Source organism: Ornithodoros turicata, chromosome 3, assembly GCF_037126465.1.
Source record: "Ornithodoros turicata isolate Travis chromosome 3, ASM3712646v1, whole genome shotgun sequence".
Classification (NCBI taxonomy): domain Eukaryota; kingdom Metazoa; phylum Arthropoda; class Arachnida; order Ixodida; family Argasidae; genus Ornithodoros; species Ornithodoros turicata.
In genome coordinates, this window is record NC_088203.1 from 71,969,913 (window position 1) to 71,992,405 (window position 22,493).

Below are 22,493 nucleotides of genomic sequence, written 5' to 3' on the forward strand. Positions count from 1 at the left end.
AGTATAGCATTGCCGCCTATCACACCTCTGATAGCTTGTAGAAGCGAACGTGGTGTCTCGTAATAATTTGGTGGAATTTGGACTTCTTCCCCTGCAAGTATTACTTTTTCTAGAACACCACCAAAACTGAATGTAAATGGATCTCCAATGTATTGTGTTGTATTTTCTAACAGTTTACTGGAGTTTAATTTGAGGAGTCTCTTGAGTTGTTCAGGGATAACAAAGAGATGTGGGACCAATAATGTATAGGTATTGTTTTGAAATAGTGATCATAACCAGCCCATTGTGGTGTCGTGGGGAACGAGCAGGCCGACAGCGCCGCAGAAGCAGCACTCTCGTCTCGGAACCGGACCCGTAGTGTTCTGCTCAGAGGAGACCGCCGTTCAATTCTGCGACGTCTAGTGACACCCCTGGCTTCCCGCCAACGGACAACCGACATTCTTCCCCCCTCTATGTTGAACAGAGTTGATCCCATGCTCGCTTTCCGCATGCCACGAAACACATCTCGTCAGGATGCTGCATTAATCCACCGCATGCGCCTCGATGTGGCCTTTACAGCTCAGTGGCGTTACCGCTTGAGACAAATTGATTCTCCCACCTGTTGCCACTGTGGTGCTCTTGAGGATCTGGAGCACATTCTTCTTCATTGCCCTCACTACGAACCTTCCCGAATCACACTCTCCGAGTCTCTTCGTCAGCTGGACTCTCGCCCTTTCTCCCTACCGAAATTGCTTGGTCCCTGGCCCAATCCAGCCCAGCAACGCTCTGCGCTCAAAGCTCTTCTGACATTTGTGGACACCATCGGACTTCGATCGTTATTGTAAAGGGGCTCGTTATTTTATTCCCCCCATTCCACCAAGCACTGGGGTAGAGTATCGCCTGTTGCGATGAAACTCCCCACTCTCCAAGGCCGAAAATAAAGTTGTTGTTGTTGTTAGTATTTTTCCATCGATTTCATATCTTTTAAAGAAGCGATTTAGTGTGACAGTGAGAGGGCGACCTGGTATGAATATGATTGGGGCATATTGTGTAATGATGGTCATCTCTGCCTTTAAAAGCATCTTTGAGATAGCTTCCTCTCCCATGTACATGTTCTGACGTGGAACTTTAGCGCCTGCAACTTTCAAACCCTGTATAGTGGACACACCCATGGCTTGTTGCAGTTCTTCATCCAAAAACTTAATAGAACGAATTATTTGAGGTCGTTGGAATGTGTACCTTCCATCAACATAACCAAATGCGATGTTGAATTCTTTTAAAAAATCTTGCAGCGCGTGTTCCAAAGTCGATATCACAACAACTTCCTTACGCAGCTCAATAATGCTTCTCGAAGTAATATGTATAGTAGCATCGTTAGTCCGTGGAACGTTGTAGAATACATTAGAGATGGAAAGTTCATGCAGGCCAACTTCATATTCTTCATTCACTTGTAGTGGTGCACTCAGAGTGATTGTAAAGTCATTGAGACTGTTGTTCGGGTGCATATCCATGCAATCATTGGATAGGAGATACATGTAAAAATCAGAACTTCGCGACATCTTGGGCTGGAACCCAGGAATTAAATGAGTCATCATAACCTAGCCATTTCACTTTATAATGTGTGACACCGTTTATTTTCTTTCGACTTACTATGCGTTCAATTGGGTATGGGTCGTCTTGCGATTTCACTACACGTTGAAATTCATTGGCATAGCAAGTTGCATCGTCTTCGACCCCGTCTGGACCAGCTATGTAAAACACTGGTGGATCCGAGTTCTTGTATCGCGTGATCGTGTAGACAACTAAGGACCAGTGCCCAATGTACCCCTTGTCAAAAATTGATCTATTTGTGAGTACACGCACCTGATCACCAATATTCAATGTAATCTTTTTTGGTTTGTTGTCATTTTTACTGTGAAGTCTATTGAATAGTTCAATCTCATTATTTTTATCGACGTCGTTCGGGGCCATCTTGATAGTCGAGTGATATGACGAATTGTAGTCGGCAATGATCTTTGGGAGAACAGCAATGTACTTGTGATGACCTTTACTGGCGAAATAACGATAAAGTCTAGCTATAATAGTCCTGATTGCCCTCTCGATTAAAGCACATTTGTATATGGATCTAGAGCTATAGATGTGTATTGAGTGACGTTTACACCATGCTTTCACGTGTTTGTTGTAGAACTCTCTCCCTCTATCTACCTGCAAAAGATGTGGATAGGATTTACGGCTCCTGTACAACTTGATCAATCCTTTCTTCACATCTTCACCACGTTTGGTCTTAATTGGCGTACCCATTAAGAGCCATTGGGGTAGCCATGAGTCGTCTTGATAAGCAGTCTATCACAATGAGTATGAAGGAAAATCCTTTATTTTGTTTCTTGTACTGCAGGAATGAAATCAGGTCTGCTTGATGAAGATCGTCGATGTGCAGTGAGATGGTCTTTCTTCTCTTAAATCTACGTCTTCCTTCTTTGCAAAGTGTGTAGACGTCATCTCGCTGTAGTTCTTCGATTGCCTGTTTCTTAGAGATGTTTCGACCTCTGCAGTGTAGGGCAACCCCCCCCCCAAACCAGCGTTTGGATCCCTATAATTCATTCTTCTTCTGTGATATATTCATCTGATGATGATGATGAAAGCAACTTTGTTCTTTGGGATTTATATATTTAATGCGATTTATACGTTTACCAGAGTATACGTTTCCTTGCCTTCCTCTTCTGACGTATTTTGTGTGGCTGCAAGAACTTTGCCACTTTTCGGTACCAGGCAGGCTTCCCTTTCTTGTGTCCGGACAGATGCAACACCAATTCTTTTATATTAGAACCAGCGATTGTTTGGTTGTTATGAATGATTTCTCCCTTATCATTCCAAGTCAAGCTCCTAGGTAGCACTGAGACTACACGTCTTACTTTTTTAATGTTGACATTAGAAGGAAGCGAATTGTAATCAAATGAGCGTCCCATTGGAAGTGACTCATCGTTTTTTTTCTTCCTGTACTGTGGGTGCTGGCTCTGTTTCACTAGATGGTTTCTGATGATTTTTTATAATGTAGTACATAGCAGTTAACATTAGTCAAAAATTGATCTATTTGTGAGTACACGCACCTGATCACCAATATTCAATGTAATGTTTTACTTTAATATAATCGCTTTCGTTAGATTCCAGAATTGATTCGATAGGAGTCAATACCTCAACCTTTGTAGCCATTTTTTAGACACCTACCGTCTTTGCTAGAGCACGACCTGCGCACCTGAGCACCGAGCACACTGGTTCATCCCGTGAGTAATAAGGGGATTAGTGGCACTAATCCACTCCTCTGACGACAGAGGAAGGATCTTAGTCTTTTTGGTGATTTGTGCAGCGTTTTATATGCAATGTATCGAATGGTGTGTTTATACTTTTCCAGCTTTTGAACAATCTGGGCGGTAGCTTAATATTACCATTCAATATATTCTTACAGACTTCAGAAAGAGCGTCTATGCTATGAGGTGGCGCCCCCTTTAAAATCTCATCGCGCTCTTTAGGAGTACATGTTGCAAGGACTTTTAGAAAAGTTAAATGATGACGCAGACTTTTCATTTTGGCAAGAAAACAAACTGTCGAACGTTTCCAGTAATGCCTGTTCGCAGTCGAAATTGAGACTGCGTCAGAGGGTGTAGGCCAATCACTAGATAACCAAATGGTTTCTCTGTTGCCTGCTCAAATGCACTGATAAAGTATGGTAATTGAGCTTTGCCGAAGATCTGGCGTCCTAAAAGTTCCAGCTGCGTGCGTGACCTTAAATTATTAAATAATATTATATATGTGCTATTGTGAGATTATGTTCTATAGTTGACATTGTTGTGAAATAAGTACTGACAAAGAAAAATAATGGATGCGTTCTTATGATGTGATGCTCTCGTATAGAGATGAACCATTTCTTGCATCACATTCTTCTCAGTCATGAGATCGTCGACTATAATCAAAGTAGGCACGCTCTCATCCCATGTCATTGGTAGCTCTTTCTGGAATGTAACATCATTTGCGAATTCATTTTGCCAGGTTGCATCATATTTGCTAACGTAAAAGATTTGCTCTGGGACTACAGTGAATACTGTAAGGTTTCTTAGAATGTTACGAACGAGATAGGTTTTACCCGACATGGAAGGATCGCAAATAATAACCCTTGCAGGGTGGATAAACGCAAACCGACCTGCGTCAGACATCACGATTGAAAAGTAAATGAGACAATGAATAAGTGATGTTGTGAGAAATGGATTTATTGTACATCTCACCAATCGATTTGATTGTCTTGACTTTTTGCGGAACGACGCTTCATTTCTATAAGACGCTCGTGTGCGAGGAACCTCCTCACAGCTTCTGCTTTTGCTTCATATATTTCTTGTTTAAGTCGCCATTTTTTCTCGTCCGCCGTCTCCCGCTCATCATATTCCTTTCCAAAACATCGAGTGAAAAGCTTCCCCAGTCAACCAAAGAACATCCCATGAATATCCCGAGGTCATTCCTTTATGGATGTTCAAATATTCCTGGTACATTCTGCGGATATTCCTGGGTAGCCTCTCGCAAGTCCCGTGGGTCCCATTTGCAACATTCCTGGGAAAGTCCAAGGAACGCCCCACAAAGACATAAATGCCCTTATAGTGGTGGTTAATGTCCTTTTAAATTACATTGATATACTCTTATTATTTTGCATAGAGTTACGCATATTTATCATATTTCGAGCGTTCTTTTACATGTTGATATAGAGCTTTATGGGAAGCATCTGCAGATAATGTAGTGTTGGAGGCTTGCATAAAAAAGACACAGAGTACATATAGTGATTTCCATTTTATTTGGGTACAACAATATACATATTGATACTGGACGACAACCAGACACGACTAGTACAATTAATGTGAAAAGAAAGCGCCGATATTCTTGTTTGGCTAATTATTTAGCATGTCGCAGGTACGACTGTATGACGCATTCAACCTCGAAAGCGCTGATCTTGCCTAGCCTCCTGTTCTTCTTGACTGCACCTGGAAATTGAGCACAAGGGAAGCGTGAGGCAAATACGTATCAAAGCTACAACCACACCTCCGCACTTCTTTTTAGTAAGGTGGCTGTCATAAAAAGTTGGCATTCCTTGTCAAATAAATTTTAGCTGCACAACCCATTTAACGTAGGGAAAGAGGTTCCATAGTTTTAGGAACATGCAGGATGATGTGGATGACACAAAACTCAAACCAACTTCATTGGTTGTTTGTGTTTTTCTAGTCCTCATCGTCTAGTGTGTTCCAGAAGCGCAAGGAAATTTCTCTTCTACAGTACTCCAGCTCGCTTGCACCGTTCTAATTTGTTCATCGGTTAACCGATTTGTTTCCGTGCAGACAGTTGCAGATGGAAGCATATGACGACCATAATACAAATAAATAGGGATAAAGTATGACCCAAACCGCCGACGATAAAATAAAAATGTCATGTTCCATAATGATTTCCACTGGCTGGCACTTCTGTGGCACAAGAGAAATTATTCATGCCATGCGGCTCAATAAAAAAGCTAAACATTAGTACTCACACATAATTGCGTTTGAGATCCTTAAAAGGCAAAACTTTTCTTTGCCCTTATGGCCAACCCAACTATAGTGCTTTGCTACACTGGGAGTCATAATATAGTTGAGGATCCTGCGTGTCGTTGAGTTAATGTCCTTCCCGCCTAAGTATTGTAACTCGCATACCTGCATAGGAAATATAGAACATGTGATTGCAAGGCAGCACATAGCGAACACCAACTGCACAGGTTCTCTCGTCAGCCAATGTGGCAGCAGTGTGGGAACACCACATTTGTCAAACACATGACCATGATTTGCTTGCCTAATACAATAATTTTCCATCTCAAGGGGCAGCACTGAAATTGTGTACCTTCGTGTGTCTGCATAGCATGCATTATACTCAGGGGCTGACCCCTTCGTGTAATACCCGATTACGCCCGACAGTTATTCCCCCAATAAAACTTACCATGATGCAATTTTGTCTAATATACACCCCCTCCAAATAAAAGAGAGAAAGAAAGAAACAAAAAAGATCTGTGGAACATCGCTGCTCGGAAAGTCGGCTTCGCGCCATGTCACAAAACCCAAGCAGCACCCCGATGTCGGGCCGACATCGGCCCGATGTGCTCCTGCCGACATCCCCGATATCGGCCCAACATACACTTTGCAACACCGCCCAGAGTTGGGCCGATGTCGGGTCAGGATATTGGTCCGATATCGTTTGGACATGCTGCCGATGTCATTTCGACATGCTACCGATTTGTGACCGATGTTGTGCCAACATAATTTTGTATTTGTATTCGTGTGTTGGCGATCGTAACTAAACGTTAGACCGGTTATTTGCGACGAAACAACGTTTTATTTCTGCCATTGTTTCTTACTAGTTTCATTTTCAGATGGTTTTTCCTTTGTTCCTCGTATTTCCCGTGGCGGGCAATGAGCGCGGCGTTACAAAAAGCAAGACGAAAAAAGTTTAAAAGCTCCTAGGACCACGAAGTCCAAGAAGCTTTCAAAACGAACCGGCATTCCTTTTCCAAGCGAAAACAGATACTATGTATTTCATGTCTTACGAGCTTGCGCAACTTCGAGAGCCCTGTTCGTCTCGGAATCAAAATGGTGGAGGTGACGTATCTCAGTTTAATTCGCTCAAGCATACAAACGAGGCTCAAGTGAGGAATTGCTTCTAATAGTAACTCGACATTAACGTAACGAATGTGTTTCCTACTTGCTTTTGGTGCGGGACAACAAGGAAGTCGATGGAAAGCCAGTGTCAGCGTCATGTCGTTGGCTTCGGTCAACATCGAGCCGACATTGCCAACTTCAGGGGGATGTTGGTCGCAAGTTGGCAATGTCGGCGTCTTGTCTCTGGTTTCTATAATCATCAAGCCGACATTGTCAATCTCTGTGGGATGTCAATCGCAAGTTGACATTGTCAGCGTCATCTCGCTGGTGTCGGTCAACACCAAGCCGACATTGCCAACTTCAAAGTGATATCGGTCGCAAGTTGGCATTGTCGGCTACATGTCGCTTATTTCGGTCAACACTGTGCCGACATTGCCAACTTCAGAGTGATATCGGTCGCAAGTTGGCAGTGTCTGCTAGATGTCGCGTTTTTCCATCAACATCGAGCTGACATTGCCAACTTCAAAGTGATATCGGTCGCAGGTTGGCATTGTCGGCTACATGTCGCTTGTTTCGGTCAACGCCGAGCCGACATTGCCAACTTCAGCGTGATATCGGTCGCAAGTTGGCAGTGTCGGCTAGATGTCGCGTTTTTCCTTCAACATCGAGCCGACATTGCCAACTTCTGTCGTACATCGGTCACAAGTTGGCAGTGTCGGGGATATGTTGGGCCGACATGCCCAACTTGCTGCCGATATCGGCCCGATGTCGTGTGCTGCCTGGGAAGCAGTCATCGAAGCCTTCTTTATGTCGATGTTTGTAACACAGTACTAGCGACTAAATAGAGTGACATTGATCTTGGTGACTGGTCTCGTTAACAAACGTTCTCCACAGTGACATGCTGTGCGTGAGGATTGGGGGAAACGACCCTCCATCAACCTAGGACACCAAAATATGCACCTAATGTGATTAGCAAGCTGAACAAAACTTAACACCTTCCCAGAAACAACTGCATGCAGTAAGTTCAACCTAAACCCACAAATTACTAAGGTGCTCGCGGCCACCAGGATTATAAAAGAACAATAAAATTCGATATATGCACCTGAATCCTCTAGGAAATAAAAAGAGAAAAGAAAAACAGACGCTAATCACACTTACAAGTTTCTCCTCCATCTCTGGTGTCAAGGACTCATCAAATGCCTTGAACTCGTCAATGCTCTCAAACGGCTTCTTGATGATACTTCCCTGCGGCGTAGAGCTTTCTACTGTGCGGTTCTCAGTCATGTGATGTATGGCGTCAGTATGCTGCTGTAGTATCAGCCGAATAGTCTGCAACTGACGCAGGACCTGTCGCTGGAACTCTGTCAAAATAAGAGGCCACGTTGGTCTGCACGGATATGGTACCCTCTCCCCGAAATTCTTTGACAAATCCTCCCTGTATAATGACTCACCTTCTTGTGGGAGTATTGGGACTGTAGTTGGAGTGGGAGTGGAGCAAGGCGCCAAGTCCATGGGTCTTATGTTGACAGGAACGCTGTTCCTTTGAGGTGGACGAGGAGCTGAAAACAAACAATGTTAGTATGGTATTGTCAGCCAGGATTATAGACTACTTTTTACAACAGAAACGCAAGTGGAACACAGGCATGCCAAGTGAAATGTAGCATAATTACTGAATCTACTGAGTTCATAGGCTGTTATACGTACTGCTGTGAACGTACCCCAGTAAACCACCGATGTCCCATGGACGTCCTGAAAAGATCCCGAAGTCCTGATCCGCGAAAAATGTCCCAATGATGTAAATAAGACGTCATTCGAAACGTCCTAGCGTTGTCTAGCCAGGATGTATTTTAATGATATCGCTGGGACTTCGAAATGGCGTCCCGATCGGATGTTGATTTAGAAGTAGAATACAAACATACTTTCGATGCTCATTATATTTTTGTATCCTTATGATAACGTTCAACAGCGTGCAGCAAGAAACTAAAACAGTGACACTAATTTTTATCCGTGTTACCGAAGTGGCAACACACAAAAATTATTCATCTGAATTTACAAAGAAACTCCCGACATGGTCCGAGCTTAGCAGATGTACCACAGTATCTAGCTTCTGTTTCCTTTTACTGTAGTGCTAATAAAGGTAGTTGGGAAGGCCGAGAAGACCTCGATATCTCTTGCAATATCTCCATGTAGAACGGAACACACACGACTACATCTCCAGATGTGCTTCCCTGCCGGAACGAGAAGACATAACATCATTGAATTGTCGCCACAATTCCAACGAGATCCAAAGACAAATCAGACAGTCAATTCGTTCATTATGTAGCCGTCAGGTACAAGTTCCTCACTGACAGAATCAGGGTTTTTGAAGAGAAGCTATACCTTCGCGACATCATGTTCCACAATGTTGTGTGGCGAAGACCGTACCCACGGAATAAAGAAGCAATTCAATGAATTGGCTTAATGGATATAAATGCTAAACGCTGATTTCCACTTGATTTAATGTAATCCAACATGTTTTGTACACACTGCACCAGTTCAAAGAATGCGAAACCAATTGAAGGAATTGGCCTAGAGTATCAATAAAACAACAACTTTATTTCTAAGGTTAATAATGAGGAGTTTCGTCGCTAGTGTGGATACCCGAGCCCACTGGCATAAAATGCGATGAAATGTGCCCCTTCACCATAAGGATCGAAGTCCTGACGTGTCTAAAAAGACCAAAAAAGCTCTCATCACAGAGTGTTGATGGGCTGGATTTCACCAGGGGCCAAGCAATTTTCATAGAGATAGAAATGGTGAAATTCCAACTGACTAAGGATCTGAGAGAGCGCGGTTCGAGAAGTTTGGTAGCATGGACAAATAAGAAGAATGTGCCCAGGTCCCCTACGGCACCGTAGTGACATCATCGGTCAGAATAGATCAGATATGCATAGAGATTCCAACTGAGCACTGCACATGCCACTTGAGGTGGCGGTTGATTCCGCGGCGTCTTTTAGCCATCCAGTGATGGTTTAACCCCATCAGAGTGACATCGCGGTGTTTCGCGATGGGTTTCCGTGTCTAATATCTTGGCCTGCAGCGGCGATATCGGGATGCTGTTTCTTGTGACGAATTTCCCTTCCATCCCCCTACGTGTGCACCTTGCGGCTTGTGAGAAATCCTGGCGGTTGTCCAGATATTTGAAAATTCTAGGCAACCGTCGGTGCTTCTGACACCTTCAAAGTCTTGTAAATCCCGCCCGGACTGTTGGATCGAGACCAAAATTCAGGTCCGAACGGGCCTGGATTAGCTGTGTGATCGCGCAAATCACACAGGAACTGATCTGTAGTGGTTTCGAACTCGTAGGCGGAGACGCGTTAGTAAAATTCGTTTTTCCGAACTTCAGTGCCCTGGTTGGAAAGAAGTTCGCCTCGGACAGGGTTCATACTTGGAGAACCCACTGTTCTCGACGCGAGCACGTGATAAAATTCACCGCGTCTCTCTAAATTTAGCAGTTCTCGAGTTAGAGGATTCCGCGTTCACACTCCTCCCAATACATGGGACCAGCGGCTTCCCCGCCCCCCCCCCCAAAAAAAAGCCTTCCCGTTGCTGCCACATGGTCATGTTTGCCTTCGTTATGAAGGTCTCAATGTGCTCTTTCCAACAGCGTTTGTCCCGCAGGCGCGCGATGTTCCGTTCTCCCGATATCGGCTTAAGAGCATGACGAGCTGCGAGGCTGGCTAGAGCCACCCTGAAACGCTTCCCACTTTTCGGTGTCGTAAGTCGATTACCCGATGTCCGATTTAGTCGAAATTTTGTGTGCGCGTGCTCTGTTTCCTGCTCTACAACTTTCTAATTGAGACCAGCCGTCGATTTCCAGTGGTTAAGACGTCATTCTCGAAATTCCTGACACCACCGTTCACCGATTTTTGTCCCTGTCTTCAGGCTTGAAGCCCACGGCGGATCCGACTTCCTTTTAATGGGCACACGCACTCGACATGGGAAACGCGTAGAAACTTGCCGCATCTTTCTATCCCTCTCGGTTCTCGAGTTAGAACACCGTGGCAACGGCGGTTCTCTGATACATGGGCCTGGGGCATTTTTTTCGATATCGGGTTCTTGCTGGCGTAGGAAGGTGGTTGAGATGTGTTTTTGAAGAGGAAACCGTCCTCTTTCCGATAGCGTTGGTCCCGTCTTCGCGCGACTTTCCGTTCCCTTGCTACATTCCGAGGAGCGCCTGGGCGGTGGGGCATGGCCTGGCGGGCAGGTGGCCTTCCTGCCGTTTCTGCGCTGCGGGCGGCGTCCATTTCGCTTGCAAGCTTCGTTGCGTTCGCACGCCTTTTTCTGGCTCCCGTTGTCTCGCGTTCCGTCGTTGCTCTGGTGCCCTGGACTGCTGTGAATGTGTTTTTATGCCCTACTAGTGTTGCCTGGGGGTGCTTTTATGTGTGCACCCAGGAAGATAGGTCCAGAAGCCTTGCGATTTCTTATATTAAAGGTTAGTTCTGTGTTTGTACGATTCGTGCAACTTTTGTTTGGTATCATTCCTAGCGTGTGGGTTCTATTACTTTATGCTAGCAGTGTGATTATTACCCTTTTGATTCCTATTACCCTATGCTTTATCTTTCAGCTAAGTGTACTCGTGACCCTACCAGCACTTTTCAAGGTGAAGATGCAACATCGTCAGTGGCCCCGTCACTAATGTCTAATCTATAAATTTCAGATACTTTCGACGTATTCATTGCGGTGAACAACGCGGTTGGGACAGCACACTCACGACGTGGGAAGGTCACAGAAATGTTGAAAGACATCAGATAAGTTACGCTAAAGTGCGTTTCAGAGCTCTTCAGTGACTTGTGTTTACTGCGAAACAGATTGGGCATACGCTTCACCCGTGCAACTTCGTCATGTGCTCCACGGCTTTACGGCTGTGCCACTGTATGTAAAAAATGCTGAGTGATTTTAATAAAGAATTTGCAGGGAAGTACAATGTGTCGCACCTTGTTGACTCTTTTACAGATGTGTGGAAACGTCGTAGCGGATGAATGTGAATTATGGATCTCCAAGTGGCGTCGCCCGCGTCATTTTCAAGATTTTACCCGTTTTGAAGGTACGTAGTGAATGTGCGAGGCATTCACGTTCCTACTACGTGGTTATTCATGCGTTTCCCGTCTTCGCAGGCAATAGGGCTGTTGATAGGGAGAATGCTATAGGCTACTGCAGACTGCAACCATAGGCGCTGTGTCTAAAGGTATGCGTATACGTCGATGCGTATTTCACAGTGACATTTTGCTGTAGCAGTGTTTTTGAAATTACATTTCTTGCAGGTTAAGCTCTCATGACGCGGCAGGGAAGGGAGTCCGTGGCGAAAAGTGAATATAGCCGAAGTTGGATAGCGTTAATTTTTGCGCACGAAAGGCAAGCTGGACACATCGCAAATCTCCAGTTGTACGAAACACAGTGCAGCATGGTCGTCGGTTATGCCAGTGCTTCAACATATGTTTCAGCGTCGCACTTCGGACATTGCGGGCATATACCTTTAAGTTTTTCCCCTTGTGGACCGATGCTGTGTGTGTTCATGGACATCATGTTTTCAAAGACATGTAAGGTCTCAATAATAATGCGAAAAAAATGCTGGTCATGTTACGCTGTGATATAATACCTGGTGAGGTAATACGGTGCTATGACGCTCAGTTTTATACGAAATAACGTGTTTGATCTAATGTTGCTTGTTTGTGCCACTGATACGCACTGCTGTGCGGTGTTGATGTAATGTTCAGAGAACGCCAGTAAGCCTGGCTAAGGCACGGGAAAAAGGTCCACTAGAGGTCCGTAAAAGGTCGTCATTGACGTACTATGGACTTCCTTGGGACGTGCGCGGATGTTATTTTGGCAGTTCTGAGTACGTCCCAAGTATGTCAAAATTATGTTTCAGGATGTCTCCGTTGTCCTGAGGGTAACATCATGTAGACGTCCTTGGGACATCGGTGGTTTACTGGGACGTATGGTGTGTTTCACGTGGTGCGCTTCTCTGCACACTGCATGACGCTTGAGCTGCACTTGGCTGGGAATCACAGTCAGACGGACCTGCATTGCAATATTGCACTTGTGACTTTACAACCCAGACAACACAGTGACGTCATGTGGATGTCACAGGGCATCCAACATGGGATATTCAGGATGTCCCTGGGAGCTATCTGTGATGTGTTTGGGACGTCCCGAGGAACTCCAGATGAGAAATCCCAGTAAATCCCCAGGACTGCCTCCGGACATCCAGTTTTGATTAATGTGGGGGCTGTTGGGGTCCACCCTTCGGTCTTCCAAATCTGGTTTAGCTGTGCTGCTGTGGTGATACTTTCGTGCAGCTAAACCTTGGAATAAAAACTTTACTACGGGATGATGACTGGGGAGTTCCATTGCCGGGGGCGATACTCTACCTCAATGCTGGTGATGCGGGGAATGAAATAATGAGCCAATATGCAATATGTACAGATATAAAATACCAAAAATATTTATTTGTCTCATACACGTTCCGCTCGACATTCTGTCTGACAATGTTTCGTCTATTGCACATGAATACAGATGAGCTCTGCTATAAAAGCTACCACACATGGCCATGGCTCGCCATTTCAGACCACGAAATCCACGATTACAATAATCTGATAAGGCGTGAGCTCAGCCGTGGACTAAGAATCCACGTGATGTCGATATGGCGTATCGCTGAAGTCGTTCATGCCACATATTTAACTCACTAGATAACAACACACTTGTGGCCGAGCCCGGGTTATTTTGTGGATCTTGTGTCCCAGGTGCGATGTTATATGCGGCATGATGAAGCTTAACGATACACCATGTTGACCTTTAGTTGTGATCGTAGCATACAGCTGAGCTCATAACTGATCAGATGATTGTGACTGAGTTTCGCAGCCCCAAATGCGTAGCTACGTACACAGCAATTGCAGGTTGATATAAAAAAGACTAAGGCCACCTTTAAAAGTGACACACTGCCGTTGCTTAGAATTAAAAAAAAGAGCTACATATACATAAATACACATGAGGAGGATCTAAAAAGTAGAGTGAGCATGTTTCTTCATGCTAGATATCACAAGTTTCGGAAGCCCGATGACAGGAGCAACAAAGGGCAACCATACAAATGCAAAAAAACACAACTCCTCTTTACAAATACACAAGCCCTTCACACTTTGCAAAAGCTTCTGACTAGAAAGCTGACTCCTGAGTAGACACTCCATGAAAAATGTTGAGTCTGAATATGAGAGAGAATATATATTCACTCAAAAATTAAATTACAACCCAAGGCTTCACCGCACTGTATATATTGTGCAGAGTAAAAACAGCAACAAAAAATGAAGCACTGGTGTGCCTCAACCACGGAAGCATACTAATAAACAGTTTCTTTGAAGGGAACTGTAGGAATGCGCATGTAGGTGTCTCACTGCCCGAGCTAGCATGAGACTTATCAAATGACTGATTATAACACTTTTGCAACTACATATGTCTGACCAGACAAATGCATAATTTCTCTAAAACACCTTGTGTAGCACCATATGTGAGAGGTAACTGTATCAACCAACTGCAATGCAACTGAAAACGGAACAGAGGTCGAGAGATATCGTCATGAAATCTGCACCGCTACGCACAACAACAGCAAGAGATCATACAAATACGTGATGTTTCAATTGCTCTAAGAACGACGATTCGCTTTCATGATAATGAATGGGACATTTTGTCGCGAGGGGAGGCTTGGAATGTGGTGCGACAGTTGTCACAGCAGAGCATGGTCTGGGGTATACTTTCAATGTTGGATCACACTCCTGTAGCAATTGGGGAGCGGCCATTTGTTGCTATTGTGGGAAGTAGCTTCAGAATTTACGTGCCTTATCATTAGACATTTTTTTGTTCGCCACCTGTTTGCAAGAGCTAGTGTCCGAGGAATACCAAAGACAAACACGTTCCCATCCTTTCAGTAATCAACAACCGCATACAACAATTATCCGTCCGAGGCCTCATAATATTCTGTTTATGTTCTTCCAATCTGTCAGAGTTTTTAATGCCCCCTGTAGTACATGTTGTACAGCGGAAACTAGAGCATTACAAATTTAAGCAGAAAGTTACTGATATGACCTTTGTCTTTGATAATGCTAGGACAGTAGCTCTTGAACGCAGGTGGGGAACAGACAAATTCAAGGCACATGCATTCGGAAGCGACTTCCCACACTATCCACAAAGGACGTCTCCCCCAGTGCTACAGCTGTGTAATCCAAGACTGAAGGGGAGGCCTCAGACCCCGCTTTATTATGACAACTATGACAACACTTGAAATGTACTCATACATCACATTTGTGTTGTCTGTTGCAATAGTTGTGTGAAGCAAGTGCAAACAATTAGATCACAAAATCTGCAAATGGCACAGTCTGCTGCATCTGAACCTTGTCAGGTAAAGCTTATGGTGACGCTTATGATGACATTTTGGCTGCCCGTTCTGTCTTCCGGTCCATCCTTTCCTTTGCGTGACGCAGCCACGATTTTACTGCTTCTTCAACGTCTCTGAAGGTCGCATTCTCCTTGTGCTTTGCTGATGAGGATGTCACAGATTCTGAAAAAAAAAAAAAAAAGAGTTACTGTTTGCAAAATCAACATTGCTTCTACTTATCCAGTGCTGTATGTGCTGTTTCGTGCACGCACTGCAGGCAACACAGTAGATTACAAGCTTTGTCGAGTTGCCATTTAAAATCTCGCTGCAAGATATCACAGAATGTGCGCTCAAAGTATGATTCCTGTACTTTCCGCGCTCAAAAGACACACTTTCGCCTTGGCTTCAGGAAATAATTGCAATGACTGGTGCATTTGAAGATCCTTACCTCTCTATTGTCAATCTTTCTCATCAAGCTAGTTTCAAAAAGTTCAATAATAAAGTTATATACTACGTAGTATTTAGGGGTTGTATATCATGTCACAAAAGGTGCACGCAAGCCATAGAACCCACATGCAGGAGCAGATCTGTTGTCAACAAATGCAAACACCCTGCAAATAACCAGAACTTACCGCACAGTATGTCAACAAAGGCAAGGTCCTTGAAGGCTTGTTTGCCCCTTGCTCCGCACCAGCTGAACTCAGTGGCCAAGTTGTCGGTAAGTACACGTGAAAGCATCCGTGCCACTTGGTCCGCAGTGTCACGGCCTCCAAACTTTCCAAGGAAGGTACGCTGCGTGGTGAACGAAGTGAAATATCTCATCACCAGCACATATGCACATTGTAGGTGACAATGTGATAAGGTGCATGCTGCTCATGCATCAATGAACAGATACAGCGACGTTCTATTTTACGAACAATTCGACACACCAGTCAAAGTGTACACGAGTCTAGTCGATAACCTAACTGGAGAAACCTTCTCGCAGTAGAAATTGTACAGCACTATGCTGCACCAGGACAATATTTTGACATTGGTACTTCTGACGACATTTTAGCCAGTTATCCAACTCTAAGGAGGATGTTGAAGCTCACTACAAGTAGCCCAAGGTAGAAGGTCGAGTCTATAATTTGGTGTCAACCAGACTTGTACACGTTACTAAAAAAAAGTAATTGATTACCGTTACCGTTACCTTGTACGAAAAAGTAATTTTTTACCGTTACAAATTACTTGCAGGAAAAAGTAATGAAGTAACGCCTTGAAATGTAACGCGTTACTTTGCCAATTACTTTCGATATCTGAGAAAACGATATAAAAAAAAAGATAGAGAAAAAGATACCCACAAAAAAAAAGGAAAGTGAGCAAAAACGAAGCGAAACGAAGCAAAAACGAAGTCAGCATTGAAGCAGAATTTATTTAATAAGAGCAGTGAATTTTTCTTGAGGGAGGCACATCAGGCATTTGAACAAGATGTTGTTTCTGTCCTTTCGCTCCAGCGCTCTGAACATGCCGGATAGCTGAGGCCACGGCGACAAGTCATTGCAGATCGTCGACATCGTTGTGATATCGACAGTATTCCGCACAAGACTGACAGGGGCTCATTGCCACAAGAGTGGCATTAGGTTATCGGGGTCGAGAGTTCTGTGAAAAATGTGTCGAGAGGTTGAGAGTTTTGAGAGTTATGTGAAAGGAATCCCAACTGGAACTCCCACGAATGACTCATCAGGTTCACGGTACAACCTACAGTCCAACTTACTGCATGAACGAGCGTAGAAATGCGGGGTAGTTGGTAACTGTACATAATGATAAACGGAACGCAGCCAGGGACACGGACGAGGAAGTGCACAAACGAACTGCTGACTCTCAACTAACAGAAGTTTACTTGCAACACACATTTAAATGCAAAAAACATTTAATGCCATCGCCTCAGCGTCCCTTGGGGCTGCTTTGGACAGGTCATGCGAGCACCATGTCCATGACAGTTTTGCAGCACAAGTGATGAAGCTATGCGAAGGGGGTTACCCAATAGGAATCCTGTATGAAATTTCTGAAACACTCTTGGCTAAGGTAAAAGGTGTGGCCAAGAGTAAGCACGATAGGTTACCTGGTCGACCGGTGTCCATACCTTATGTACACACTATGTCACACAACTTGAAAAAAGTGGGAGAGAGACATAGAGTACCTGTGGTCCTCTCAGCGCCAGTTAAGTTAATAACTCTTTGTGGTAAGGTGAATGGTTCTTCTACAAAAAGGGGATGCCAGATTTCGCACAAGAATGCCTCGGTTGAATGCCGGCAGAATGTGGTATATCGCATTCCGTTAACATGCGGGAGGGTTTACATAGGCCAGACTGGGCGCTGCATTAACACTAGACTGAACGAACATAGGGCGTTGGTCCGAAGCACCACTCCATCAGGACACCTGGCTCTTCACTGCAGGACCTGTGGGTGCTCCCCCCTTTTGAATAATACCACAATAGAGGGTGGGTTCAAAACGCGCGTTGCTCGCGAAATTCTGGAGACCTTCTTGATTACAAAGTCAGAGGAAGATCACTGTGTTAGCACACCGTCATTGTCACTCTTATCAGCCGAAATGGAATATCTTGGAACGTGCCCGGATCGCAACCATCATGTGTTGAGCAGCTAGTTTTTCTGTTTTGATATTGTGATAAGGTGTTGTCACATTTCCTTGTGTCTTGTTTTTTGCATTTAAATGTGTGTTGCAAGTAAACTTCTGTTAGTTGAGAGTCAGCAGTTCGTTTGTGCACTTCCTCGTCCGTGTCCCTGGCTGCGTTCCGTTTATCATTATGTACAACTTACTGCATACAGGGCGGGTTACGCATAGATAGTACACATGAATGGGGAGAGGACAGTGGACTCAAAAAAAACACTCCACGTGCGGAACACTGTGGCAGTTGACCTCGGGGTCCTCGGGTAAGTAATTGTTGCGGGAGAAGTCCTAGAGATAAGACAGCTGCCTTGCACCGAACTTGCAGAGGGCAGTTGGTTTTGTCTTCTCGCGGCGGTAAATCATCCCATATATGTGTGTGTGCGTCGTCCCGAACAATGTGGATTCTTTAGTTTCCAAGTAATCGATTACTTGGTAATTGATTACCGAAAATTGTAACTGAATTACTCAAAAAATTACTGGGCCCCAAAAGTAATCGATTACGTTACAAATTACTCAAAAAAGTAACTGATTACTAGTAACGCGATTACCCGTTACCCGTTACGTACAAGTCTGGACTGTCAACTAACAAAGTTCAGCACTCGTCACGTACTACATACTATATAGTAAGAGATTCGAGCATTTATGGAATACTTTTGGAGCAAAGGCTTCCTAGGCATTTAAAATTTATTGGTGACGAAAAATTACCAATGAAACACGGTCTTCTTCATGAAAAACTATCACTACATTTCTTAGCCTAACACAACAGACCAGGACTTGGTAATGAAGGACGATATGGTACCAACCACTTGAACCTGCTTTTGCTTTCCAACCCGAAGCTCCTTGTCGAACTCCAGAAAGTCGCTAAGGCTGTCGGTGGGTTCACCAAATAGTTTTTCCTCTTCCTCCTCACCCTTGTAGCTGTCTAACTTTGACAGAATGCGCGTAAGAAGGCCCGAATGGTCTTGAACTTCATACCTGATGAAGTGGAGCAACGACAGCACGCGTTTCTGAAAAGCTGAAAACACACACATACACAGCGTTACATAGACATGAGCGAAAACAGTGTTTTATATTGCTGTTTTACCTGTAGCATCAGCACTCCCTGGTAGTGTGTTTGTCTGGCCTTTATCTCGGTGGTGCACCCCACTTCCTAATTAAAATTAAATTACAAACTTGATGTTACACAATGTTTACAATACAGAGTTGCATTTCAGCTGTATCAAACTCCCCAGAAACTGAACATCTGCTCTAAATCCATAACTTAAAAACCCGAGACTAGGGGACAAAAAACGACAACATAGACAATATCTCTAACACAGCTGAAAGTTTACTCAACAGCACAAACATTTTAAGTTATGGATCTATACCACCAGCTCGGTTGCTACCTCTCTATCCTCTCGTTATCTGCTCTAAGTTCTTGCTCCGGCGCAAGTGTTCTTGTTCTTGTGACTACAGCAGGCCTTGCAGGAGGAAAAAGAAAGAGACCAGTAGCACTATTCATGATATCCTTGTTTGTTTAACGATTCCACAAATTATTTTGCAGCTGTCCAAGCTGCATCTAAATTGTATCAGTGCAAGATGGATTTAATGCCTCAAACTATAGCTGATAGAAATATGAACCTTAATTACCTACTTATCTGATCAACATACCTTATTCCTGGCATACGGTAAGATCAACAAAGTAATAATAAAATAACCAGTGCTTTAATGCAACTTCACACACAAAAAATAAATCATCTATGGAAATATTACAATGTCATCAATTCACACTCACTTGAAACAAGCACAGGAGGTGACCTCTGGTCACTTCTGCACTGCTCATTGGACAGCCCAACATTGCTCATTCCAACATCAGATGCCGTGCCAAACCGGTCTGAAATAAAGACACGTCTTACTTTCATACGGTACAACTGTTTCATGTTGCAAGCATAAGCGTGTCCACGGAAAATACCTTGTACAGTGGTTACTGAACACCGCTGACTGCTGGATGAAGAAGCAGTGGCCGCTGATCCACGAATTATTCTGCATGTCATTGTGTGGTCTTCCTCGTCTGACATCCATCGGAAATGGACACAATGAGACAAAACAGAAAAAGGCAGATAGCCATTTAGTTGACTATTCCCCAATGAATTATAATGAAACACTTCAAAAACCGTAATAACATGATATAACGATCCGACATAAGCAGATGCTGTAATTAGTCATAATAAACGCAGCAGACTACAGCTTACCAGCACAGTCTGCATCACTGCCCAAGATGTTGAGTGCTGTGCCTCTGCTGTAGCCCTTCAGAGGTGTTTGTGATACATCACTGCAGCTGGACGGTGTGCTGACTTTTTGTTTTGGCAGGGCTGCAATGACCATTGCTAATTAGAGTCTGTTCATTTCCCCATAGGAGACTTGCAGTATGTAAAAACACTTCTTGGTGACACACACTGTGCCTGATTCTATGGAAGACCTCCTGTAGCCATAATCTTTTCTTCGATTGTAGACAACTCAATTAATTCATGTACTGCAAGCCTCATCTGTTGAGCACATCAGATGCGACTTGGAGGCACCTCCCCCCCCCCTCTAGTGTCACCCAGTGGAGATTTAATATCCGATTACTTCACAGTTACATAAGATGCACTAAGTACAGATTTTTGTATGTGCATAAATTCCACAAGGTTCGAAGGAAAAACAGGTCGCCTTACTTGTCATATACAGTGGTGGAGTAGGAGGATCGGGAAGAAGGCTAGAGTCTTCATCTTCAGAGCTGCTAATGGTTCTGGCGACACGCTTCCGCTTTCCGCGTCCGAGGTCTTGGTCTGTTGAAAGGTCAGAAGTGACTTCCGCAAGGGGAAGCCTCCGCCTTGCCTGTTCATAGGTGCCTGTAAAAATGTTAATGTAGAATACATGAGTGAAACCATTAGACATGTACGTCAAGCTCAGTTCAGTGCTTACAGAAGAGTCCCAATGGTTTGCATTTCTGTCTCGTCCAATTCTCAGTTAGCATTCTCCCTTCTTCAATTAGAGCACGTAGCTTTGTTGCGTTTCTTTGCGGGGGCCACATGCATACGCCACCGCCACAAAGCCAGTTGACATGAATTATTCCAATGCAGTCATCTTCATCTGGGAATTTCACGATGGCAAAGGACTTTTCATCTACAAAATTCAAGTGAAGAGAAACTGACTTTGATATTGCACATACTGCAAGAAATGACTATTCACCTAAAATGAGGAGAAATTGACCTTGATGCGGAACATCCTATGTAGTGTGGTGCAAAGGAATAATGACATGCGCAGTTTCGAAAGGTAGTCTCACGCATTTGAATTGAACACTTGACAGTGGCCACGACTGCAACACCGACATGCGTGACACTTTACAGATCCCAAGCATTGTTGACTTGCAAGGATAGGTGTAGAGGTCGTGCTTCTCGATGAATTTTCTGCCGAGTATGCACGCTTCTTGAGTATTGGCAGGACAGACAATGTTTAGAATTTCAACTATGGTGCCATCACTTAAAACACAAACAGAGTCTCTTCCATTCACTTGCAAGAAAAACTTTCCCTGAATTTGGACTTTCCTGTACTGAGAGCCTCGGCAGGTATCGAGCAGTGGCCCATCGTGGTGTTTTTGCGAAAACGTTGTTTCGTCATCTTTTTTTCTTTTGTCAAATTCTGCTACACTTCTTTGTTCAGTGATCCTATTTACCAGTTGCTCTAATGCTTTTTCAGGTTTCTTTTTCATGCTTTTTAATGTCTTCATGAAGTTCTCGAAAGGGAACGCAGACCAGCGGTCTAAAGGTCCATGCATTCGAGCATCCTCAGCAAGGTGTAGGAGTCCGTGAATGTTATAAGATGCAAGGTGGGAGCCGTATGTTGATATGAACACCTGAACGAAGTGCTGGAGTAGACGTTCCGCATATTCCAAATAGACTTCACAAAGTGTTGGGCTTATAAGAATTGTTATAGCAACATGTAAAACCAAGTAGTTGGCATACATATCCTTTGGAAGAACCTGATGGAGTACAACAGGTCCCGTGTAGACGAGCATGGTTCTAAGCTCAGTGGCCTACCATCTGTCGAGGTCATCCACGCTTCGTGGTCTCCTGTTGAAATCTAATGGCATGTGTGGACTCATGGCAATGTTTTTTTGTGACAGCTCTTCACGCTTTGCACTGCTGATCCTGGATGCAGATGTAGCTTTACACCACAGAAGCAGCAGCTTCCGCATGACGCCCAAACACACAAGATGCATGTACTCGAGCGGCACTTGGTGCACAAGATCAATGGCAATTTCCCTCAAAATCGTAGAACCAGTATGATGCTGTTCCTGTGCTGCAGCTCTAAATCCTGTATCATCCCTTAAGGGAGCATTCATTTCGGGAAAGCATATATGCCCATTCCTGTAAGAACCCTTAGTTGTGCATCTTGTGCAGCTAAAATAACCGGAATGAGTTTTCACTGACAAGATGAAAGCCCTTGCTGGTGCGTCGCACACGAATGCCTCTATTTTGATAGGAACCATGTGAGCCTCCTATTTCAACTCCATTAAGAAGCAACTCCTTTACTTCAGAAACAAAAAGCTTCAGGTAGTCGTTAGCATTGGATGGCTTCGTATGCCCAAAGTAAATACCGACAGGAAATGGCTCACTTTTCTCGCAGTTTACAACGTCACATAAGATTGGCCAAAACTGTTGTGTTGTGCTCTTTGTCAGGGGCAAGCCGTCGATGTTTACATTCAGTAGGAGGATATCTGGCAGGCTTAGTGCATTATTCAACACATTCCTCAGTCCTGATGC

At 44.1% G+C, this 22,493-nt stretch overlaps 1 protein-coding gene across 1 annotated transcript; it reads right to left on the reverse strand.

Moving 5' to 3' along the window:
• Positions 1-13,605: 13,605 nt before the first annotated feature.
• LOC135387302 (uncharacterized) lies at positions 13,606-21,243 on the reverse strand. The gene is made up of 10 exons (XM_064616563.1): positions 20,920-21,243; positions 20,653-20,853; positions 20,403-20,579; positions 19,941-20,060; positions 19,661-19,759; positions 19,484-19,582; positions 18,794-18,859; positions 18,513-18,724; positions 15,675-15,834; positions 13,606-15,225 (listed from the first exon to the last, which is right to left on the reverse strand). The coding sequence occupies exons 2-10, from the start codon at positions 20,759-20,761 to the stop codon at positions 15,086-15,088; spliced, it is 1,182 nt and encodes a 393-aa protein (XP_064472633.1). The 5' UTR covers positions 20,762-20,853; positions 20,920-21,243; the 3' UTR covers positions 13,606-15,085.
• Positions 21,244-22,493: the final 1,250 nt, after the last annotated feature.